The sequence below is a fragment of the Salvelinus namaycush genome, chromosome 5 (assembly GCF_016432855.1).
Source record: "Salvelinus namaycush isolate Seneca chromosome 5, SaNama_1.0, whole genome shotgun sequence".
Taxonomy (NCBI): Eukaryota; Metazoa; Chordata; class Actinopteri; order Salmoniformes; family Salmonidae; genus Salvelinus; species Salvelinus namaycush.
In genome coordinates, this window is record NC_052311.1 from 20,271,230 (window position 1) to 20,294,245 (window position 23,016).

The window sequence follows — 23,016 nt, forward strand, 5'->3', positions numbered from 1 at the left end:
TAATATTTCATTTCTTCTTATGAGACTATAGACTCATACAGTATGTGCACGTGGTGTCTTTTCTCACTGTCTTTTATGCTGACATGCAACATTTATTCATAGGATTGAGCTGTGATGCTTATTCTACACAACTATAGTGACATTGTTTATTGAAAAGCTGTGGAGGACATCATGAAAATTGCATCACAAAGGGCATGTGTGATGGATGAAGTTATATCCTATAAGGGCAATCCTTTTAGCCTCTGCTCTTTCATTTTGATCAATAACACAGAAAAAGTTATACTCTATATTTCTCTCTTCATTGTTCCCCACCAGACACCTTGTAACAATCATGGTATGTCATGCCATGTTTAAGGACTAACCAATGAATAAAATATCAGTGAAAATTGCATTTTCCAAATGAATAATGTAAAAGATGACACACTACTAAGGTTCACTTCTCAAGGTTAGACTTGATTGTTTTGTTACTTTCCCTGTGTAGCCTGTGCTTTTGTCTTATTTTGTTTGAGATGAGAAGATCAAATTAAATCCACTGTTTTCAGTTCCAGCAAAACGTTGAATCCAATATCTCCCGCAACTAACATTAATCGTGAACCTATTTTAAATGGATGGAGTCAGTCCATTTTATTTCACAGATTTATTGTTAGGCTACAGTTGTGAAGGAGTTAACATGTGTGATCTGAATTTAGATATGTGTTGGCATGATGAGTGCAGCAAACATGGTATTTTTTATTGTTTACTTTATCAAGTCCCATGTAATTGCAGAAAAGCAATGCAGAGCATTAAGCTGTATTTCAACATATGCGTTGCACTGAAAAGATACACTGGCCCTTTAATGAAAAGCCTGCCCACTAGTCATGTGCCAAAACAAGGAAGTCGAAAAATGAACGTTTATTCATAATGAAATCCTTCATGAAAGCTAGGTTTATTTTTAACCAACTAATTTCAAAACGCCTCGTATATTTTCGAAATACTGTGGACCATCAAAAATAATAACGTGCAATTAACATGTTCTGGACAAAAATTGCAGTTGAAACTGAAAGCTAACGTTATTTCTTTTGCAAAACTTTTGTCAAAATGCATCTTTGTTTTATATTGATGTTTTTGTTGCCATTTGGTCACGCAACATTGCCTCTTGTTATAAACACATGGCCATTCGAGCATGCTACAGCGGCAGGTAACTACATTGTATCATTTTGTTCTTATTGTTGCAAATAAGTTATCAATTTTGATACATTGTATCATTTGATAAAGTTGTAAGAATTCATTCATGAAATTAGCTAGCTAGATCTGTCCTGCCAGCCCAAGAGATGAATGTGGCCCTCTAAAATAGTTTGATTTGATTTTCTGAGTTGATGTGGACAATCCAAGCTGTCGAAATATCACCAGTTGGCATACTAATCCTTGGCAACAGGGGGATCATTGACCAAATGGTTCTTTGGCAGCCTAGGCCTATTCCTTTTCATGGGCAATCCCTTGAGATGGTCATGTTATCTGGCAGGATTGGGACTGTACTGTCTGGCACTCTGATAATGCGTGACCAAAATCATGTCTAAATACTGTGAAAAAGTTAAATATTGTGTGCTTCTAGGTTCTACCTCTGCTACATATTGTGTGTTGCGTGGGAACCAACATATTATTTTATGTACAAATTATGCTCTTTGGACCCATTAATGTTTAATTGGCGAATCAGGAGGCACATCCATTTATTTTTTATAAAGTATATTTTCATGTGTAGACTTATTCCTAGAATGTAGCAAGACTGCAATATTCTTACTAAGTCAAACACTCATCTGTCTGTCTGTGACTCTCTCTCTCAAAGCGTGGAGTGCTCTGCAGGCTGGAGGCTCTGTGCTGGATGCCGTGGAGAAGGGCTGTGCCCGCTGCGAGGCTGACCAGTGTGATGGCAGTGTGGGGTTTGGAGGGAGCCCAGATGAGAGAGGAGAGACCACCCTGGATGCCATGATCATGAACGGGCAAGTCATACCCACTAACTAGTCATTAGAGTAGGGCTTGGGGGTGTCTAAAATCAGTTGATCCCATTTCAGTCAATACAATATTTAATTAAGTTATAGTGGGACATGGCATTTTTTGGAAATATTATTAATATTCTTCATTAAAGGTTTCCTGGTTTTGTGTGGATGCAGTAATACAATGGAGGTGGGCGCTGTAGGAGACCTGCGGAGAATCAAGAATGCCATTGGGGTGGCCAGAGCCGTGATGGAACGCACCGACCACACACTACTGGTGGGCGAATCAGGTATTGCAGGATTCAAAATAGGCTTTTATTTGCTAAGGGGACAGACACAGCAAAAACATTTGACTCCTTTTGCATGCAACTCATCACCTATCTTTAACATACAGTAGCCTCCTATAGCTAACCATTCCATCATATACAGTTAGTAGTACATTGTATTGCTGTTTGCTGCTTTTGACCCTATATTGTTATTTTTAACCCCACTACCATGTTCAACACAGCATCAGTATTTGCTGAGAACATGGGCTTCACTCCAGAAGACCTTACAACCAACAAATCTATCAGCATTTTCACACAGTGGTTGAAGGACAACTGCCAACCCAATTATCGCAAGGTGCGTGTTTTCTACTCTAGCTTTGGTCTGTCATTATCTTGTATACTGTATACTGTACTGAAAAAATGTAAGGATATCACCATGTTTGAAAAAGTAATGAATTAAATGGACTTCCATGTTATGAATAATGCATTACGGGATGTATGAAAGAGACTCTTGTTTATCCCAACATGCTGTTACCATTGGCACAACCAAAGCCCTGTAGACAATACAATGCTTATGCATATTGGGCTACCGGCTGCTTAAATTACTATTGAGCTGGGTAACCATAGCCAAAAGATTAAGGTGCTTAGGTAGTGTGCTGGTCGAAGTAGAAAATATCTTCATTAAATTGGAAGCCTTCTCTTTGCTTTACTGCAAGTCGCTCTGGATAAGAGCATCTGCTAAATTACAAAAAAATGTAATAAAAAAATCCTTTACAGAACTGTGGATATAATCACAAACAACCTAATGTGTTATTTGTCTATTGCTGCTGTGATAGAACAGTCTTAACCCAAATTGATGTTGACTAATCTTTCCCCTTTAATATCAACAGAATGTTTCCCCAGATCCTTCACAATATTGTGGACCATACAAACCTAGAGTCACACTGAGGCAAAGGAGAAAACGACAGATTGATATACATGCACATGACACTATTGGTATAGTTCATTAAATTAATGAATTGTTTTGTAGAGGTCGATAGTCAACTTTGATCTTCAGATCAGAATTGTACATTTAATATTGTGTACCTTTTCCTGACATTAGGGATGATTGTGATTGGTAAAGATGGCCAAGTTGCAGCAGGAACATCAACCAATGGAGCGAACCACAAGGTCCCGGGGTATGCATGTGTTGTTTAAAATTAAAGTGCCTTCGGAAAGGATTCAGACCCCTTGACTTTTGTTACATTTACAGCCTTGTTATAAAATTTATTTAAAAAAATAATAATAATCTACTCACAATACCCCATAGTTACAAAGCAAAAACAGGTTTTTAGAAATGTTTGCTAATCTATTAAAAATAAACAACTTAAATATCACATTTACATATGTATTCAGACCCTTTACGCCATACTTTGTAGAAGCACCTTTGGCAGCGATTACAGCCTCGAGTCTTCTTGGGTATGATGTTACAAGCTTGGCACACCTGTATTTGGGGAGTTTCTCCCATTCTTCTCTGCAGATACTCTCAAGCTCTGACAGGTTGGATGGAGAGTGTTGATGCACAGCTATTTTCAGGTCTCTCCAGAGATGTTCGATCGAGTTCATGTCCGGGCTCTGGCTGGGCCACTCAAGGACATTCAGATACTTGTCCCGAAGCCACTCCTGCGTTGTCTTGGCTGTGTGCTTAGGGTCGTTGTCCTGTTGGAAGGTGAACCTTCAACCCGGTCGGAGGTCCTGAGCGCTCTGGAGCAGGTTTTCATCAAGGATCTCTGTACTTTGCTCCGTTCATCTTTGTCTCAATCCTGACTAGTCTCCCAGACCCTGCCGCTGAAAAACATACCCACAGCATGTTGCTGCCATCACCATGCTTCACTGTAGGGATGGTGCCAGGTTTCCTCCAGACGTGTCGCTTGGAATTCAGACCAAAGAGTTCAATCTTGGTTTCATCCGACCAGAGAATCTTGTTTCTCATGGTCTGAGAGTATTTAGGTGCCTTTAGGCAAACTCCAAGCGGCTTGTCATGTGCCTTTTACTGAAAAGTGGCCTCCGTCTGGCCACTACCATAAAGGCCTGATTGGTGGAGTGCTGCAGCGATGGTTGTTCTTCTGGAAGGTTCTCCCATCTCTACAGAACTCTAGAGCTCTGTCAAAGTGACCATCAGGTTCTTGGTCACCTCCCTGAACAAGGCCCTTCTCCCCCGATTGCTCAGTTTGGCCAGGCGGCCAGCTCTAGGAAGAGTCTTGGATCTTCCAAACTTCTTCCATTTAAGAATGATGGAGGCCACTGTGTTCTTGGGGACCTTCAATGCTGCAGAAATGTTTTCGGACCCTTTCCCAGACCTGTGCCTTGACACAATCCTGTCTCGGAGCTCTATGGACAATTCCTTCGACCTCATGGCTTGGTTTTTGCTCTGACATGCACTGTCAACTGTTGGACCTTATATAGACAGGTGTGTGCCTTTCCAAATCATGTCCAATCGTTTGAATTTACCACAGGTGGACTCCAATCAAGTTGTAGAAACATCTCAAGGGTGATCAATGGAAACAGGATGCACCGGAGCTCAACTTTGAGACTCATAGCAAAGGGTCTGACTACTTATGTAAATAAGGTATTTGATATTTCTTTTTAATACATTTGCAAAAATGTCTAATCTGTTTTCGCTTTGTCATTATGGGGTATTGTGTGTAGATTGCTGAGTATTATATATGTTTTATCAATTTTAGAATAAGGCTGTAACATAACAAATGTGGAAAAAGTCAAGGGGTCTGAAAACTTTCCGAAGGCACTGGTACAGTACCAGTCAGAAGTACTCATTCAAGGATTTTTCTTTATTTTTACTATTTTCTACATTGTAGAATAATAGTGAAGACATCAAAACTATGAAATAACACATATGGAATCATGTAGTTACCAAAAAAGTGTAAAATCGAAATATTATATATTTGAGATTCTTCAAAGTAGCAACCCTTTGTCTTGATGACAGCTTTGCACACTCTTGGCAGTCCACAATGTAGAAAACCCTTGAATGAGTAGATGTGTCCAAACTTAACTGGTACTGTATATAATGAATATTGACGATGAGTATACCTGTACATCTCCTTGATTTGTCCTGTAGGCGTGTAGGGGACTCTCCCATCGCTGGAGCAGGGTCCTATGCTGACAGCACCGCAGGGGGTGCGGCAGCAACGGGAGATGGAGATGTCATGATGCGCTTCCTACCTAGGTATCCATCCAGGCTTCTAGCGCAGAGATATTCGGAAGGATGTAACGTTAAAGAACGTTCAGATAGAAACATATGGTGTAGACAAAATATGATTGTCATAGAAGTGTCAGCTTGTGTCATGTCGGCTCTATTCATTATATTTCTATCTGCAACGCTCAGAACGTTTTACATCACTGAATTACACCCCAGATAAGACTCACATTTCTGCTTTGTCTACATTTGGGTCTACTTTTTAGGCACAGCTGACATTTAAATATTTTAAGGATTATCAAACGGCTCATCATCGCTAAACGTGCTAGATGCCAAAACCAGATACTAATGAAATGTGTTTAATTTGTTTACGAATGCAGTTACCTGGCTGTGGAGCTAATGAAGACAGGAACAGATCCATCCACTGCTTGTAAGACATCCATCTCCAGGATCAAGATACATTACCCAGGGTTCTTTGGGGCTGTCATCTGTGCCAACACAACAGGCCACTATGGTGAGTTCTCTAGATTAACCCAGTTATGGTTACAATGGTCATAAGTGAGTCAAATTATGACTGATAAATACTATGATAAATGTGATGCTTACCCATTGTTCTGTCTTCTTTCTAAGGTGCTGCATGCAACAAAGTTCCTGGCTTCTCCAAATTTCCTTTTGTGGTGTACAACTCTCAGACCAATTCTCCACTTTTACAATCAGTTGACTGTTTTTAAAACCATTCAATGTTAATTTGAGGTAATGTGTACCCTAGTGCCACTATCAATTATGATAATCAATACTTTCTTATGAGCCATGGATTTTAATCTAAACTGTTTGAATGTTTTCATAAATACAGAAATAGTTCACATTTTATGAATAAACTCATAATACAAAAAGCTGTGCAGTTCATAACATTTCAAATGTCAGCCATGGTTTATATTGAAAGCGATCAATTATTTATTTAATGACAGTGATGGATTTTAATATTATAACAAGGGTGAAGTTTAAGAAAACTTAAGTGATACATTGATTAATTAAAAAAATGTACACTAAAATGGATCAATAGCAGTACAAAAAGCAGTGATGTTCAAAACAGTTATTGTCTTTGTATCTTGCCCCTTTCCTCTCATCAGCAACCAGGAAGGATGGAGATTCCTGGACCATTTTCTGCCCACTGGAAGAAATCACACTGCTTGCCCTTTGGAAAACTGCATACGTAAAAGTTGCGGCCGTTGTTTGGTCCTAGTTTGAGTACAGTCCTCACCAGGCAGCGTTTTGCATGGTTACAGAATGGAAAGTGTGTATCAGCCCACTAAGGACATAAAAGAGAATACAGTCATTCTGAGGCACCAGTTTTTCCTGGTCAGTCTAATAGTCTTCTATGTCTGTAAATCAGGCGGAAAATACCTCTTCAATATGTACTTGTTTATGTTTGAACAAACACATATCTACTTGCTAATGGACATGTAGACCAATTCCACCATAATTCTTACCTCAAAGAATTTGCACTGTGTCTCCCTGGGGAGCGAGCAGGTGTAGAACTGTCTTCCTTTGTTGTCCCCCTGCTTGGTGACCAATCGGAGCACACTGGGCCGCCCATGGGACACACAGCAAGGGTTGCTGGGAGGGGACTGGGTCTGTGTACACCCAGTTGGTGCATTGTTTTGAGGGGGGCTGACAGTTGGAGAAAAGTATTATTGTTAGATAAATGGTATAACATTCACTGTCAAAGGATCAGCTGTTAATTTAAATTGAGTAGGTTTAATTATCGCTACACTTGATAACATCTTTGAATTTTAACAATTCCACATGCATTTGTTGGCATACAACAGTTTGTGAACATTTTATTTAGCACACTGACCTACATTCTGGGCTCACTGAGTGGAGCAACACGTACAGTATGGTCACTAATCAACAATTCTGTAAAGTACAGAGAGCAGGAAGCTTTTCCATCCCAGTTACCCACACAAAAGTCTAACTACCTTGTTATAATATTTTACTTATGAATACGAAAGCAGCACCATTCCCTCACCTCAAATGATGGTGGGTTCCGTTTTGAGGTTTGTTACTGACAGAAAAGGGACTGTGATCAATTCTCATTTTCTTGTGCGGCTGACTGTAGGAGACCATTGTTGATTCCCCTTTGGAGAGCTCCCCGCTTTTGTCCTGCCAGCCACCAGAGGCATAACTGGGACTACTTCTTTTTCCCTGGCAGACATTGTGTTTATTTAAACCTCTTGCCATGGAATTTAACTGACTGTTGGTGGAGGATAGGGGAAGGGGAGAGTTGACGCGGCTCGCCTTTGGGCTGAGGTCGGTGAACATCAGGGTGGTGTTCCCGAATGCGGCCCTGCGGTTGACTTTCAGGCCCTCTTGTGGTTTGGAGAAGGCATTGCAGGGGTACTTGATCAGATCTCTGGTGAAGGGTGAACTCTCTGGGCTGACATTGTCTTTGGGGACTGTGGAGGGGATGAGGACAGTGGGAAAACTGTTTATTTTATTCAACAACATCAATTAGATTCACATTCAATTCTGTTAGTTTAGAGCTGGATTTTTGGCCTGAAGGGTAGGGTAACTAAATTGAGATTCAACATTGAGAATGCTTTATTAGTCCAGCAGGAGGCTCATTCTGGGACAAGGAAACCTGCCCACACATAAAACCAGACCTAAATGTGATTAGAATTGTTTTGACACAACCACATTCATCCATATAAGAGTAGTTGACTACTCACGCTCAGGCCTAGGGGTCAGGCAGGCATCACAGGCTTTGCTCATAGGCTGGTTGATCAGAGTGCAGAGTTGACAGGCCCACTCCTCTTCCTCCCTCTTGGCCACATGATCGTTGCTCCCCATGCTGCATTGGTAAGCCCAGCCAACTAACGTGTTCCTGGTTGGGAGCTTGCTAAAGAAGAGGAGGTATAAAGGAAGACAAGTTTAATGTGAGTCGCAAATACATTGAATTCTTGTCCACCAGTACTTTTTATATTCAGATTGTACTATATATGCAAAATTCACCTACAAGATGCATAATGGCTTAAATAAAATACATTTTTTTTAAATAAAAAATGAATTTTTTACCTGTTTACCCCGGTGAATCTTGGATTTCTCTCCAGCTGACCTGCTATCATGCAGCATGATTCAAACAACATTTGCGCCCACCGCGGGTGGCCAATGATCATAACCAATGTTAAATTGTATGCCTGCCCATGTGGGGAAAATTTCATCCCAACTCATTTCTATTTTAATTCAGATCCTGTGACTTTACCTCACATTAACCTCACTTGGGTCCCCAGTCTGGCAGCGGTCGCAGAAGTACGTCATCCTTCCGTTGTCTCCGAGGCGACAGACGGTGACGGCCCCGTTGCACTGACCACACTGAGGCCGTTTGTAGACTTTGTAGTGTTTGTTGAGAGCGGAGCCTGTCTTACGGCACTGAAGTAAACAGAAGTGAAACAAAAGGGACATGGCTGATGAATACACGGTCTTTACACTACTGTAAAGCATCTTTATTCAATTAAGAGGTAATTTAGCACATAGGATATTGCTTTCATTACATTGCTAAGTGTAGTCTACCTTGTAAAATAGGAGGGTGAAATCTCGTGTCATTTTCACAAGATGGTGGAGCTGGGTATCCGTGAGTTGCTTGACCTGAAAGATTTGGAAAATTGTGTCCATGCCATTGACTTGGTTCCATTCTAATTAGCATTTTGAAATCTTAACCATTTAGCAAATTATAGCAATGCAATACACTACTCAGTCACAACAGTGCTGAATAAACTCATCCAAAGTCACTTACTGAATGGATTCCATGTAGTTTGTAATGCATGCTAAATAGCCTAGAGGCAATCCAAAACATGACTGGACCTTGCTCATTATGTATAGGTATCTAAAATGATGGTGTATCAGCTTTACCCACTTTAACAGAAGGGTGAAGACCGGAGTCAAACAGGGCTTCGTTCTTAATGATGTTTCCCACTCCTGGTAGGACGGCCTGGTCTAGGAGTACGTCACACAGCATCCTGCAGCTCTGCCTCCTCACAATCTCCTCCGCGTGGGAGAAGCTGAACTTACAGGAGCAGACATCCAGACTCTCCATAGCTCTCACTCTCTGTTCACAGTCCTCCGTCAGTCTGCAACAGAGTTGTGGACTCGAGTCTGACTCGAGACTCGACTTGATATAAAATAACTTGAAACTTGACTTGGACCCTCAAGACTCGGGACTCGACTTTGACTTGAGGTTGATGACTTGAAATTAATCTGGCCAGGTTTTGTAATGTTTTGTGGCACAGAGTCTACATGTAGCCAGAGAGTTGCAGCACTGTTGCCCTTCAAAAAAAAACTGCAACAAATTGGCTAGTAAACCGCACACATTGCACTCTGATTGGACCAGCAAACTGTCAATCAACACAGATCGGCGAGCTAGTGAACAGATTGTTGATTTGCTGTACAGTTATAGGATGGGTACAGCGCAAAGGTCAAATTGTCGGGACAGGATTGCCATAATAAATAAATATGTAGCCCCCCCAAAAATGTGTTGATCAAGAATATTAACTGTTGGCCTTCCGAATGGCGCAGTGGTCTAAGGCACTGCATCGCAGTGCTAGTTGTGCCACCAGAGATCCTGGTTCGAGTCCAGGCTCTGTCGCAGCCGGCCGCGACCGGGAGACCCATGGGGTTGCGCACAATTGGCCCAGCGTCGTCCGGGTTAGGGGAGGGTTTGGCCGGCAGGGATGTTCTTGTCCCATCGCGCAGTAGCGACTCCTGTGGCGGGCCGAGCTCAATGCACACTGACACAGTCGCCAGGTGTTTCCTCCGACACATTGGTGCGGCTAGCTTCCGGGTTAAGCGAGCAGTGTGTCAAGAATCAGTGCGGCTTGGCTGTGTTTCAGAGGAGGCATGGCTTTCGACCTTCGCCTCTCCCGAGTCCGTACGGGAGTTGCAGCGATGGGACAGGACTGTAACTACCAATTGGATACTGCGAAAAAGGGGTATAAAAAATAAATATGAATTGTTTACTTTGCAAGCTCACCAGCAATTGGCAACAGTTACTAGCACAGGCCTACTGGTCTTTTGGTATGTAACAATTGCTTGAAATTGATAATTTACTCATGAAGTTTGCATTTGGAATTTGTTCAAATTAATTATTACTATTGAGAAGGCGCACACAATAGGCAAGGCTCTTCACTTGCGCTCTCCACACTCCTGCCAGTGGAGTGCTTTTTTACCCCGTTGAAATATTTGCTTTCACACGTTTAAAATACATAGGCCCTATGCATTTTAAACGTCTCTTTATAGTGCACATGACAGTTTGCAAGACTCATGAGGTAGAAGTTATGTTTATTTGATTCAATGTATGGTTTCCTTTGTTCATATTTCCCAGGGTTATGTCAGAGTTCCGTGTGTCTGTGTCCTATGTCTCTGTCATTTTTGTTGTGCGTAATCGGAGCGCACATGTCTCAGTGTGCATAGAAATAGGCTATGTGGCCTGCGCTCAATACTTTGGAGTCAGAACGTTGAATAAGAGAAAATTATTGTTCCATGTATCCATGGTGTTGAAATATCATTAAGTCTGATTAAGACAAAAGTACCAATGTAACAATGGATGTGGAAATCACATTTTATATTGTAAAACAAGTTTATTGGTTGTAATTATCAATTGAAAAATGGTTTGGTCCTGGGGGCCAAGTGCTTATATTATGTAGGCCTGTTTCAGCTCCTGTTAGACAGATTCGATTTGGTTTCTCAAGGGGAGGCAGTACAGCCTTGCCCTCTACCTGTGTACATTCAGATAGGAGAGGTTAAGCCTGATATAGAGGCTATTTCTTTTGGGCTATTGCCCATGTATATTTGGTCAATCTACTTGTATATTTTGCATGATATGGTGCTCTCACCATTAGATCACCTAGACCTGTAAATAAATCTACACTCTTTCTGGTAGCCTCAATAAATAGACAGATGCATAGATCGTTTTTTTCTTGACTTGAAAACTTGTGACTCAACTTGACTTGTTGTTAGAATGCACAACTTGGATTTGACCCGATCTACTTGGGACTCAACTTGAGACTGACCTTTTGACTTGAGACCTGCTTATAACTCAAATAATAGTGACTTGCCCCCCCCCCCCCCCCCCCCCCTCCCCTCCCCTCCCCTCCCCTCTGGTCTGCAATCGTGTGTGTGTGTGTGTGTGTGTGTGTGTGTGTGTAGAGAGAACACCATTTCATGTTAGAATGATTACAATCAAAGCCTGAATTGGAACTATGGGTTGATGCCAGGGGTGAAAGGGTAGTACCTTGATGCCTGCTGCAAGTGCAGGCTTTTGTTCCAGCCCAGTGTGAATTATCCCCCATACCTGATTTCCACAGTAGAGTCAAAGAAGGAGACTGTGTCATTGGTCAGGTGGATCTCCAGCACAGGGGGTGATCCCTTTCTGCTTTTGATGTCAGTGGGGTTGATTTGCATAGAGCCATCCATACCAAAGTGGACTCTGCCATTAGAAGAGAGATAATGACAAATGTAAACAGTTCAGAAATGCATTTTACATGGGTGGTATATTAGACATTTAATACCCGAATTGAATCAGTTGATTCCTATCAATAAAATGACATCACCCCCATAATAGCAGCTAGCTACCTCAGAGCTCTTTGGCCAAAGTACATGAAGAGTTCCTTTCCAAGGGTCTCAACTCCTGTGTATTGACAGCCCATGAATATCTGGAAGGAGATCGTATTGGTGGCATTCCTCTGCAAAAAAATAACGTTCGTTACAATCACCTAAAGTTAGCTAGCTACAACAGCAGAGATATAACTGGTACGGTAACTAGCTACTGTTAGCTAGCTAACAATAGTAACTTACTTGTGTGTTTGTCGTCAAGCTTCCCCTGAATTCTTTCACCTTCTGTCCTCTTTGGACCTTCGAGCGGATCTTTTCTCCATTCAATGTGCATCCTGGACCCTCAACCATTTTACCTTGGTATCTAAAGTTATTGTTGCAAACTATTTGATAAAAACCATACAACGAGAAGCTGTGCGTACTGAATTTTTACAAAACCTAAACATCCGGATTCCCGCCATATGAGTTCATCTCCTTCATCTATGGTATGAATGCGGTTGTAAAACAAGGGTTAGAGGTGCATGCCGCCACCTACTGTACGTGTGGTAAACGAAAGAAAAAAAAAGTCATTTGTAGAAAAACCGACATACAAAATACAAAAACCGACATATTAAAACCCACCCCACTCCTTCAGTCACATTCTTACACAGGCTCAGGGGCCTGTGAGGGAGGAACATTCTTTGACAGGATTTCTTTCAATGCCTAACTGTAAACTCACTGACTCCCAAAAAGCGTTCCGCTGCACTCGTAATGATTTCAATTTGTGCGGTGCAGTTTATGCCATTGCAATAAATGCTACAATGCCCAGCTTTTTGACATTGAATTTTAACATGGTCACATGATTAAAACGTGCATTAAAGTTACTCAATTTCCACCCCATCCAGTAGGTGGCGGCATACACCTTTTACGTTATCATTTAACGTTTGTTTGCGGACCGCCATAATGCCATAGAAGAAGAAGAAGAAGATTTAAATCACAGATAGCACAATGAGCCAGACATGTCACCGGATGTATAAGTATGAAGCATCCGGTTGGTGTTTCCACTCACTACCAAATATGGTGTTAATATGGTGTTGAGAGGAAGCCCAGTAACCGGAAGAGGGAGAAGACGGAGCGAAATGATTTAGGGCAACTATCAGCAAATTTGATCTCCATACAGTTTTGTGTTTCCAAAAATAGATTCTGTAACAAACAGAGTGGACTGTATTTTGTAGACCACTGGAAATGACATGCTCTGGTCAATCTTGGGTTAGTTATAAAAATCTTTGTTTAAATGTGCACATACATTGTACATTCCTGGACGTCCTATGAGATGCATGGGATTCATCCAGTCATTGATGTAGCTTGATGTACTGTAGCTTGTAGTAGAGAGTAATGTCTCTGCCAGCGAAAACTTAAAAGGAAAAACAGGTATGTCTTTCAATAACTTGACTACCAAAATATTTAATTCTTAGCTTGAAATTATAATTTTTTTATTCAGAATTTTTCACAATCAAATAGGAACATTTTACATACAAAAAAAACACTTGATTCAATAAACAGAACAAGCAACTAGAAAACGCATGAATATATCTCTCAACCAGCTTCATGAGGTAGTCACCTGGAATGCATTTCAATTAACAGGTGTGCCTTGTTAAAAGATAATAAGGATCCGCCTCTTTTTTTCCAATTTTCTCCTAAAATGACATACCCAAATCTAACTGCCTGTAGCTCAGGACCTGACGCAAGGGTATGCATATTCTTGATACCATTTGAAAGGAAACACTTTGAATTTTGTGGAAATGTGAAATGAAGGTAGGAGAATATAACACATTCGATATGGTAAAACATAATACAAAGAAAAACCAAACTTTTTTGTATTTATTTTTGTACCATCATCTTCGAAATGTAAGAAAAAGGCCATAATGTATTATTCCAGCCCAGGCGAAATTTAGATTTTGGCCACTAGATGGCAGCAGCATTGTAGACTGATCCAATGAAACATTGCCCAAATGTGCCTAATTGGTTTATTAATAACTTTTCAAGTTCATAACTGTGCACTCTCCTCAAACAATAGCATGGTATTATTTCACTATAATAGCTACTGTAAATTGAACAGTGCAGTTAGATTAAAACTAATGTAAGCTTTCTGCCAATATCAGATATGTCTATGTCCTGGGAAATGTTCTGTTATTTACAACGTCATGCTAATCACATTAGCGCACATTAGCTCAACCGTCGCGAGGGTGGGACACCGATCTGTAGAGATCCTTAATTAATTTGTGGAATTTCTTTCCTTCTTAATGCATTTGAGCCAATCAGTTGTGTTGGGACAAGGTTGGGTGGTATACAGAATATAGCCTTATTTGGTAAAAGACCGAGTTCATATTATGGCAAGAACAGCTCAAATAAGCAAAGAGAAACGACAGTCAATCATTACTTTAAGACATGAAGGTCAGTCAATATGGAACATTTCAAGAACTTTGAAAGTTTCTTCAAGTGCAGTCGCATAAACCATCAAGTGCTATGATGAAACTGGCTCTCATGAGGACCACCACATGAAAGGAAGACCCAGAGTTACCTCTGCTGCAGAAGATAAGTTCATTAAAGTTATCCGTCTCACAAATTGCAGCCCAGATAAATGCATCACAGAGTTCAAGTAACAACATCTCAACATCAACTGTTCAGAGGAGACTGCGTGAATCAGGCCTTCATGGTCGAATTGCTGCAAATAAACCACTACTAAAGGACACAAATAAGAAGAAGAGACTTGCTTGGGCCAAGAAACACGTGCAATGGACATTAGACAGGTGGAAATCTGTCCTTTGGTCTGATGAATCCAAATTGGAGATTTTTGGTTCCAACCACCGTGTCTTTGCGAGACGCAGAGTAGGTGAACGGATCATCTCTGCATGTGTGGTTCCCACCGTGTAGCATGGAGTAGGAGGTGTTATGGTGTGGGGGTGCTTTGCTGGTGACACTGTCAGTGATTTATTTAGAATTCAAGGCACACTTAACCAGCATGGCTACCACAGCATTCTGCAGTGATACGCCATCCCCTCTGGCCTGTTTTTCAACAGGACAATGACCCAACACATTTCCAGGATGTGTAAGGGCTATTTGACCAATAAGGAGAGTGATGGAGTGCTGCATCACTGACCTGGCCTGGCCTCCATCACTGACCTGGCCTGGCCTCCTGATGACCTGGCCTCCACAATAACTCAACCTCAACCCAATTGAGATGGTTTTGGATGAGTTGGACCGCAGGGTGAAGGATAAGTAGCCAACAAGTGCTCAGCATATGTGGGAAGTCCTTCAAGACTGTTGGAAAAGCATTCCAGGTGAAGCTGGTTGAGAGAATGCCAAGAGTGTGCAAAGCTGTCATCAAGGCAAAGTGTGGCTACTTTGACGAATATCAAATATATTTAGATTTTATTCAACACTTTTATGGTAACTACATGATTCCATATGTGTTATTTCATAGTTTTGATGTCTTCACTATTATTCTACAATGTAGAAAATAGTAAAAATAAAGAAAAACAAAACCCTTGAATGAGTAGGTGTGTCCAAACTTTTGACTGGTACTATAAATATAAATGCAGGAAAAAAATAAACACCCTCTCACTGTCAAGTGCATATATTTTCAGCAAACTTAACATGTGTAAATATTTGTATGAACATAACAAGATTCAACAACTGAGACATAAACGGAACAAGTTCCACAGACATGTGACTAACAGAAATTGAATAATGTGTCCCTGAACAGAAGGGGGGTCAAAATCAAAAGTACCAGTCAGTATCTGGTGTATCTGGCCACCAGCTGCATTACGTACTGCAGTGCATCTCCTCCTCATGGACTGCACCAGATTTGCCAGTTCTTGCTGTGAGATGTTACCCCACTCTTCCACCAAAGCACCTGCAAGTTCCCGGACATTTCTGGGGGGAATGGCACTAGCCCTCAGCCTCCGATCCAACAGGTCCCAGACGTGCTCAATGAGATTGCGATCCGGGCTCTTCACTGGCCATGGCAGAACACTGATATTCCTGTCTTGCAGGAAATCACACACAGAACGAGCATTATGGCTGGTGGCGTTGTCATGCTGAAGGGTCACGTCAGGATGAGCCTGCAGGAAGGGCACCACATGAGGGAGGAGGATGTCTTCCCTGTAACGCACAGTGTTGAGATTGTCTGCAATGACAACAAGCTCAGTCCGATGATGCTGTGACACACCACCCCAGACCATGATGGACTCTCCACCTCCAAATGGATCCCGCTCCAGAGTACAGGCCTCAATGTAACGCTCATTCCTTCGACAATAAACGCAAATCCGACCATCACCCCTGGTGAGACAAAACTGCGACTCGTCAGTGAAGAGCACTTTTTGCCAGTCCTGTCTGGTCCAGCGACAGTGGGTTTGTGCTCATAGGCAACGTTGTTGCCGGTGATGTCTGATGAGGACCTGCCTTACATCAGGCCTACAAGCCCTCAGTTCAGCCTCTCTCAGCCTATTGCGGACAGTCTGAGCACTGATAGAGGGATTGTGCGTTCCTGGTGTAACTCGGGCAGTTGTTGTTGCCATCCTGTACCTGTCCCACAGGTGTGATGTTCGGGATGTATCGATCCTGTGCAGGTGTTGGTACACGTGGTCTGCCACTGCGAGGACGATCAGCTGTCCGTCCTGTCTCCCTGTAGGGCTGTCTTAGGCGTCTCACAGTACGGACATTGCAATTTATTGCCCTGGCAACATCTGCAGTTCTCATGCCTCCTTGCAGCATGCCTAAGGCACGTTCACGCAGATGAGCAGGGACCCTGGGCATCTTTCTTTTGGTGTTATTCAGAGTCAGTAGAAAGGCCTTTTTAGTGTCCTAAGTTTTCATTACTGTGACCTTAATTGCCCACCGTCTGTAAGCTGTTAGTGTCTTAACAACCATTCCACAGGTGCATGTTCATTAATTGTTTATGGTTCATTGAACAAGCATGGGAAACTATGTTTACACCCTTTACAATGAAGATCTGTGAAGTTATTTGGATTTTTACTAATTATCTTTGAAAGAATCCTGAAAAAGGGACGTTTATTTTTTTGCTGAGTTATATATATATATATATAATTTTTAAGAAACTACATTTCTGTAAGAATTATTGTACATAAATGCAACATTACTGTCATCCATTAGGAAGCAAAAAAATATCACATAATTATAAATGAAAGATCATTATCTGTAATCCAATATTGAAAAGCATCCCATAAAGGTTTTCATTAACTTCTTATGGTGATAAAGGAAAATAAAGGTATCTGGTTCTTATTATGACTATAGAAATCCTAATGAAATCTTGTAACAAATATTTCCTTTTCAAAGGTGAAAGGAAACACAGAAAAAATCAAATTTATTAAGAATTTGTTGTTGCATTTTTTTTAAATCTAAGAATTGACATCCATATATAACCAATGAAAACATCTGTGGTACTGCAGTAGAATATGTCAACATTCCTTTGATTAAAAAAAGCATTGCTTGTGGAATTGCCTTAACTACTGTAGAGTATTGCCTGTTGGTGCAAACAAGATAGTACTTTGAATTAAATTGTTATACAATAGAACATTGCCACAATCATCCTTTAAATGTTGGTAGACCAGATGCAGTGCCTTCAGCAAGTATTCACACCCCTTTACTTTTTTCACATTTTGATTAAATTTAGATTTTTTTTTGTCACCGGCCTATACACAATAAATACCCTATGTCAAAGTGGACATTTTAACAAATTATTTCAAAATGAAAAGCTGAAATGTCTTGAGTCAATAAGTATTCATCCCCTTTGTTATGACAAGCCTAAATAAGTTCAGGAGTAAAAATGTGCTTATCAAGTCACATAATAAGTTGCATGGACTCACTATGTGTTCAATAATAGTGTTTAACATGATTTAGGAACGACTACCTTATCTCTTTACCCTTCACATACAATTATCTGTAAGGTCCCTCAGTCAAGCAGTGAATATCAAACACAGATTCAATCACAAAGACCAGGGAGGTTTTCCAATGCCTCGCAAAGAAGGGAACCTATTGGTAGATGGGTAAAAAAAGCAGATATTGAATATCCCTTTGACCATGGTGAAGTTATTAATTACACTGTGGATGGTGTATCAATTAATTGGATCAAAGTCAATTGCATTCAGTCCACCTTCCTCAGTAGACTTTACAATATCTAATTTTCTTAAATAATGATGTTTATTTTTCCATATAAAGTTGAAATTGGCTTGGTTAAAGCTTGAAAGTTTAAACACAGAGTTTGTTGTCCTGTCTTTTGTTCGAACCTTCCACATCCAAGAAATGTTTGCCCACCCTTGAGCCCCTGGGAATACGTGTGAATTCAAATACTAGGATTGTTCTACTGCCGCCAGATGGCGCTATTTTTCCTTATGTCGATTGATGACAAACGATGGCAGCTGGGCTAATACTAGGAAAGCTATTTTGATAAAGAATCATGTCCAAACTAACATTGCAGAAAACAAGGTAAATCAAAACATTATAAGGTCATGTTTGATGGTAATTTGTTGGTTGTTGTTGGACAACATGGCTGATTCAGCCAGGCTGAAAATAACTTAAGAGAATGGAATGAAATACTGGCAAAATCTCCCACCTTCCCAACGAATAGTGGAATTATACTGCTCTCTGCTGCATTTAACCTACAACATTTATGATACTACCCAGCCATGCCTTTAACCAACTCTCACTCCTTTGTATCAATAATGCTTTAATAGGTAAGAGATGCTGAAATGGGCACTTTGTCTTATTCATATACAGTTGGAAACTTCACCTTATTGTGGGCATTTTCCTTCTTCCTCGATTAAATGTGCACTCACAGGGGTTGGGTTAAATGCGGTAGACTTGTTGTGGTTGAATGCATTCAATGGTGTAACTGACTAAGTATCTCCTTTCCTTCCTTCCTTCCTTCCTTCCTTGTAACTTGATTCTGGACAATGCTCTGATTTACTAGTTGAATTTAGCACCTAGCATGCCTTGGAACCAGTAGTGGACACTGGTTACAGGATGATAGTGACTGTGCTGAAACTTCCATAATTGAAATGACACTCCACTACACAACAATGAGAATTAAACTATTTTAACACAGGCACAGAAGTTCAGTGAGGACCACTTGAGAGTGGCATATGATCCCCTCCTTGCTCCATTATTCCAATGTTTACCTCACCATACTGGCTCTGTTCTGCTTCAAGCTCTTGATCAAGATAAGCCTCAACTGCCTCTCCAACTTTTACATCATCAGAGGAGGTGGCCAGGATATCTGCAGAGTCCTATGATTTTGGTCAAGGACACAGTGAGTACCCACATCTCTCTACTGTATTAGTCTATTGTCACAATTTAAAAAAAATCAGAATAATGATTATTTATAATTAGGCTACTGTGAACAATGCATATACTCACTTTGTTGACCTGAACATGCAAAGTAGCTGAAACATAACTGTGTATACGGTACATACCAGTCAGGCTCATTTCTACCCTAAACTATTAATAGAACGGCCCACCCCCCCTTGCCCTAGTTTTCATTCCTGACTGACTGACTGTGGTCTGTAGGCAGACTTGCAGACCAAAACAGCACTTAAGCTTCCCAGTGTCAGTGACAGACAGTGTGCCAACATGCTTGGCGCATGGAAAGGGAGCACCAATGCAGCAAACAGCAACACAAAATCAAATCTTGTTGTGCGTTATTAAAGGTCAGTGATGTAGTTCACACTAGTTTTCCCAGAACATGTTTTGTTTCTGATTTACATCAAGAAGGTTAGGCTAGTTCAAGAGAAAATAGATTTGACGGCTATTGCCAATTGGCTCACCCTCAATTGGACTACATGGATCCTTAGTACTCTACTTTATATGACGTGAAATAGAATAGAAGTTTCAATAGTGTCATAGATCAGTGATATGGAGAAAGGTAACAATGATGATGCAGTCTGGAACGCATCTGGTGCTATTCTGGATATTGACCCAGGTGTGTGTGCCCTGTGAAATGGAATCATTCATCAAAACTGTGAGACGGTGAGCTGTTGTGGGTGACAAGCATTTGTGTTTGCTGCAGGGTCCTGGGCAGACCGCTCACCCTTACATGATGCTGCATGCCAAGGTCGTCTCTTAGCTCTGAGGAATCTCATTTTACAGGTGAGCCAAAGCTAATCCAATTCAGTGTGCACCCACTGCTTACCTTCTGCAATGTACTATGGTGGTGTTCTGCTGCTCCCACAGGGCCACAATGTAAATGTAGTCACTATAGACCATGTGAGTCCTCTGCACGAGACCTGCCTTGGAGACCATGTAGCATGTGCCAGAGCTCTGATCGCTGCAGGAGCCAATGTGAGTCAATGGAGAAGATCCGTTAATAATCAAGAATACCTTATTTTTATTTTTTTATTTTTTACATGAGGCAATAATGATTTGTACTAAATAATACATTTAAGAAATGGCTTAATAAGCTTTTGTAAAATACATCTTGTTCTCTGTTATTTGTTATTTTTTCTCTGCCCCAAAATGGTGCTGTGTTATTCAGCTGAGCGGTCAGAGTTAACATGAGACTCTGTGCAGGTGAACATCACCACCATTGATGGGGTGACTCCTCTTTTCAACGCGTGCTCAGTGGGCAGTGTATCATGTGCAGAGGTCCTCCTGGAGAACGGGGCCAAACCCCAGGCTCTGGTATTTCAGCCCTCGCCCATTCACCAAGCCAGCAGTAAAGGTATGCTCAGTACCCTTATCACTCCAACATCCTTATCTTAATTAATCTAGTATGAACCCAATGATGTATATAAACCCTGGATGAATGACAAGGGCTGCTGTATTGAAGCCAATGCATTTATTAATGTCTAAATTAGTTTATTCTATTACAGACACTTAATGCATACTTTTAAATTATATTATGTGAGCTAAACATATATATATATTTGAAAGAAATATATAAACATTTTCATTTTTTTTTGTGAGTACTAATGTTACTGTCCCCACTACAAAAAAATACTTAAATACATGTTATCTTGTCCTTGAAACATTTAATTGAAATACTGTTGAATTCCATTTATTCCTATGAGGTGTACCAATATGGTGGCCGGTGGCTTTAAAGCCTCTCATTGGCTAATACTTAGCATCAGCAATCCATGGTTTATATACATCATTGGTATGAACCTTGAAGTGTATTTCACTGACCATTTGGGCTGTATGCTAACTTGGGATTGAGGCAAATACATAAAACTTAAAAATCTGAATCAAAATATCACAAATCAGAGTACAGTTTTTGAGATACACAAATATAATTCAAGTCAGAGTATGTCCCATGATGCTTAGAGTAATCCTCATATTCAGGGTACAGAAATAATTAGCTAAAACGCCCACCGCAGTAATTGGAAAGCTGACAGTAATGACTTCCATGTATGTGCCTACGGTCGGTAGGCAGCAGTGGGTGTGTGGAGACTCTAATCAGATGGGGAGCCGACGTGGACTTTGACATTCCTCACCTGGGAACGCCCCTCTACACCGCCTGTGTCTCTCAGGAGATAGAGTGTGTCCAGAGGCTGCTGAGGGAAGGTGAGGCACGTGCACATCTGCTCTGCCAAATCACCATAGCCAGGTATGATGAGAGGAGAACTAGTGGTAAGATTATTACTGTCTCCCCAAGTGGTGAAATGTATTGTACCTGTATAGCACTCTCACTATGGCCACATCCACCACTAATGCTGTAGTAGCTTGGTCTTGGTGGGATAGCTCAGAGCAACTGCCCATTTCTACACCACTAATATGTTTAACCCACCTGGATAAGTCTAAATCCATCATGTTATGACATCGATAAAGTACTTCTTTCCTGTAACTGAATGACATAGGACTATTAAATGTGTGTTATATCCATACCTTGGTTTACGCCTCCACACAGGAGCAAATGTACAGAAAGGTAGATATATGGAGTCTCCCTTACACGCTGCCGCTGAGAAGGACTGCACTGCCATTGTTAAGCTGTTGTTGGACTTTGGGGCAGATACCCATGCCAGGAACATCGAGTTCCAGAGACCTGTGGAGGCTGCTCCCCCCAGCAGCCTGACAGAGCGGTTTCTACTGGTCTATGAGGGTAAGTTCTATAGGCCTATTCACAGTCATCCTTAGAAATCAGTGAATTCCTATAGCCAAAGTATCGTAGTGTTATTGGTTTATTACCCAAGTCAAACTAGCTTTCCATTATATGTTTAAAACTAAACCATCATTGTCTGGAATAGAATAGAATATCACTTGTTCAAGCAATAGCAAACTAGCCGGGCTGTAGTGGATTTGGTTGAATAGCATGATATGTTTTCCCTTCTCCCTTCCACCTTTCTGCAGCCACGCCCCAACCATTAAGTCAGCTGTGTCGACAGCGTATCCGTGACCGTGTGGGCCGTGACAGGTTTCACCTCATCAACCATCTTCCCCTTCCCAACCCCCTCAGGAACTACCTCCAGTACAGATGATGAGCATAGAACTTCACAATCTCAAAGGCTGTGGTGGTGGTGGCATCTTCCTGGTGTCAGTCATTCATGTGAACTCAACAGCCTGCAAGGATAGAAGGAGCACTACTTGCACTTGAAGCAATGAAATACATACTTGATTTAGCCTATACCTGATTTTAGTATGGTTCACAAGAAACTGCTAAAATTTGGGGTTGGAGCAATGACCAGCAATCATGGTTTGCTATGAACATTTTCAAGGGAGAGTTTCATTTAAATCCAGAGCTGGACTGTTTAAAGGCACTTAGAAAATGTGTTCCTCATCAATATATTGCAGCAGGTTTATAAATTAATCTGTGGCTGGCTCATATGCACATACAATAACACAATTTAAAGTGCTTTCATATTATGGAAAATACATTTAATTTGGATTGTTATATTAACATGGTTTATCATCTTGTTATGTATTTTAGATTAGACTTGTGCATCTGCAAAACTTGAAATTCACCAAAATCCTTACCATTATCATTGAGAAC

The 23,016-nt window shown here is 41.0% G+C and overlaps 3 protein-coding genes across 5 annotated transcripts; 2 read left to right on the forward strand and 1 right to left on the reverse strand.

Moving 5' to 3' along the window:
* The first annotated feature begins 855 nt into the window (after positions 1-855).
* aga (aspartylglucosaminidase) lies at positions 856-6,335 on the forward strand. The gene is made up of 9 exons (XM_038993715.1): positions 856-1,177; positions 1,823-1,976; positions 2,148-2,260; positions 2,479-2,591; positions 3,127-3,232; positions 3,339-3,414; positions 5,352-5,459; positions 5,810-5,943; positions 6,060-6,335. Exons 1-9 carry the CDS (start codon positions 1,078-1,080, stop codon positions 6,158-6,160), a joined length of 1,005 nt encoding a protein of 334 aa, XP_038849643.1. The 5' UTR covers positions 856-1,077; the 3' UTR covers positions 6,161-6,335.
* neil3 (nei-like DNA glycosylase 3) lies at positions 6,240-12,514 on the reverse strand. Of its 3 annotated transcripts, none has more exons than XM_038993712.1 (10): positions 12,279-12,514; positions 12,057-12,166; positions 11,776-11,910; positions 9,343-9,556; positions 9,000-9,074; positions 8,692-8,858; positions 8,159-8,328; positions 7,459-7,885; positions 6,920-7,100; positions 6,240-6,738 (listed from the first exon to the last, which is right to left on the reverse strand). In XM_038993712.1, exons 1-10 carry the CDS (start codon positions 12,384-12,386, stop codon positions 6,556-6,558), a joined length of 1,770 nt encoding a protein of 589 aa, XP_038849640.1. In that variant the 5' UTR covers positions 12,387-12,514; the 3' UTR covers positions 6,240-6,555. The 3 variants fall into 3 exon arrangements, with proteins under 3 accessions (XP_038849640.1, XP_038849641.1, XP_038849642.1); XM_038993713.1 differs by lacking the exon at positions 6,240-6,738 and adding an exon at positions 7,288-7,346 and having other exon boundaries at positions 6,986-7,100; XM_038993714.1 differs by lacking the exon at positions 6,240-6,738 and adding an exon at positions 7,292-7,346 and having other exon boundaries at positions 6,992-7,100.
* Positions 12,515-19,177: 6,663 nt separating this feature from the next.
* Positions 19,178-22,507, forward strand: asb5a (ankyrin repeat and SOCS box containing 5a). The gene is given in 8 exon segments (XM_038992514.1): positions 19,178-19,296; positions 19,298-19,344; positions 20,101-20,180; positions 20,265-20,372; positions 20,601-20,751; positions 21,459-21,593; positions 21,937-22,128; positions 22,377-22,507. Coding segments are annotated over 8 exon segments (960 nt in total). The 3' UTR covers positions 22,505-22,507.
* The last annotated feature ends 509 nt before the right edge of the window (positions 22,508-23,016 follow it).

Coding starts and splice junctions, on each gene's coding strand:
- aga (XM_038993715.1), top strand. CDS start 1,078: ATGCATCTTTGTTTTATATTGATGTTTTTGTTGCCATTTGGTCACGCA. Junction 3,233..3,338: donor ACATGCACATGACACTATTG/GTATAGTTCATT, acceptor TCCTGACATTAG/GGATGATTGTGATTGGTAAA. Junction 5,944..6,059: donor CAACACAACAGGCCACTATG/GTGAGTTCTCTA, acceptor CTTCTTTCTAAG/GTGCTGCATGCAACAAAGTT.
- neil3 (XM_038993712.1), bottom strand. CDS start 12,386: ATGGTTGAGGGTCCAGGATGCACATTGAATGGAGAAAAGATCCGCTCG. Junction 11,911..12,056: donor TTTGGCCAAAGAGCTCTGAG/GTAGCTAGCTGC, acceptor TTCTAATGGCAG/AGTCCACTTTGGTATGGATG. Junction 7,101..7,458: donor GGAACCCACCATCATTTGAG/GTGAGGGAATGG, acceptor TCCAACTGTCAG/CCCCCCTCAAAACAATGCAC.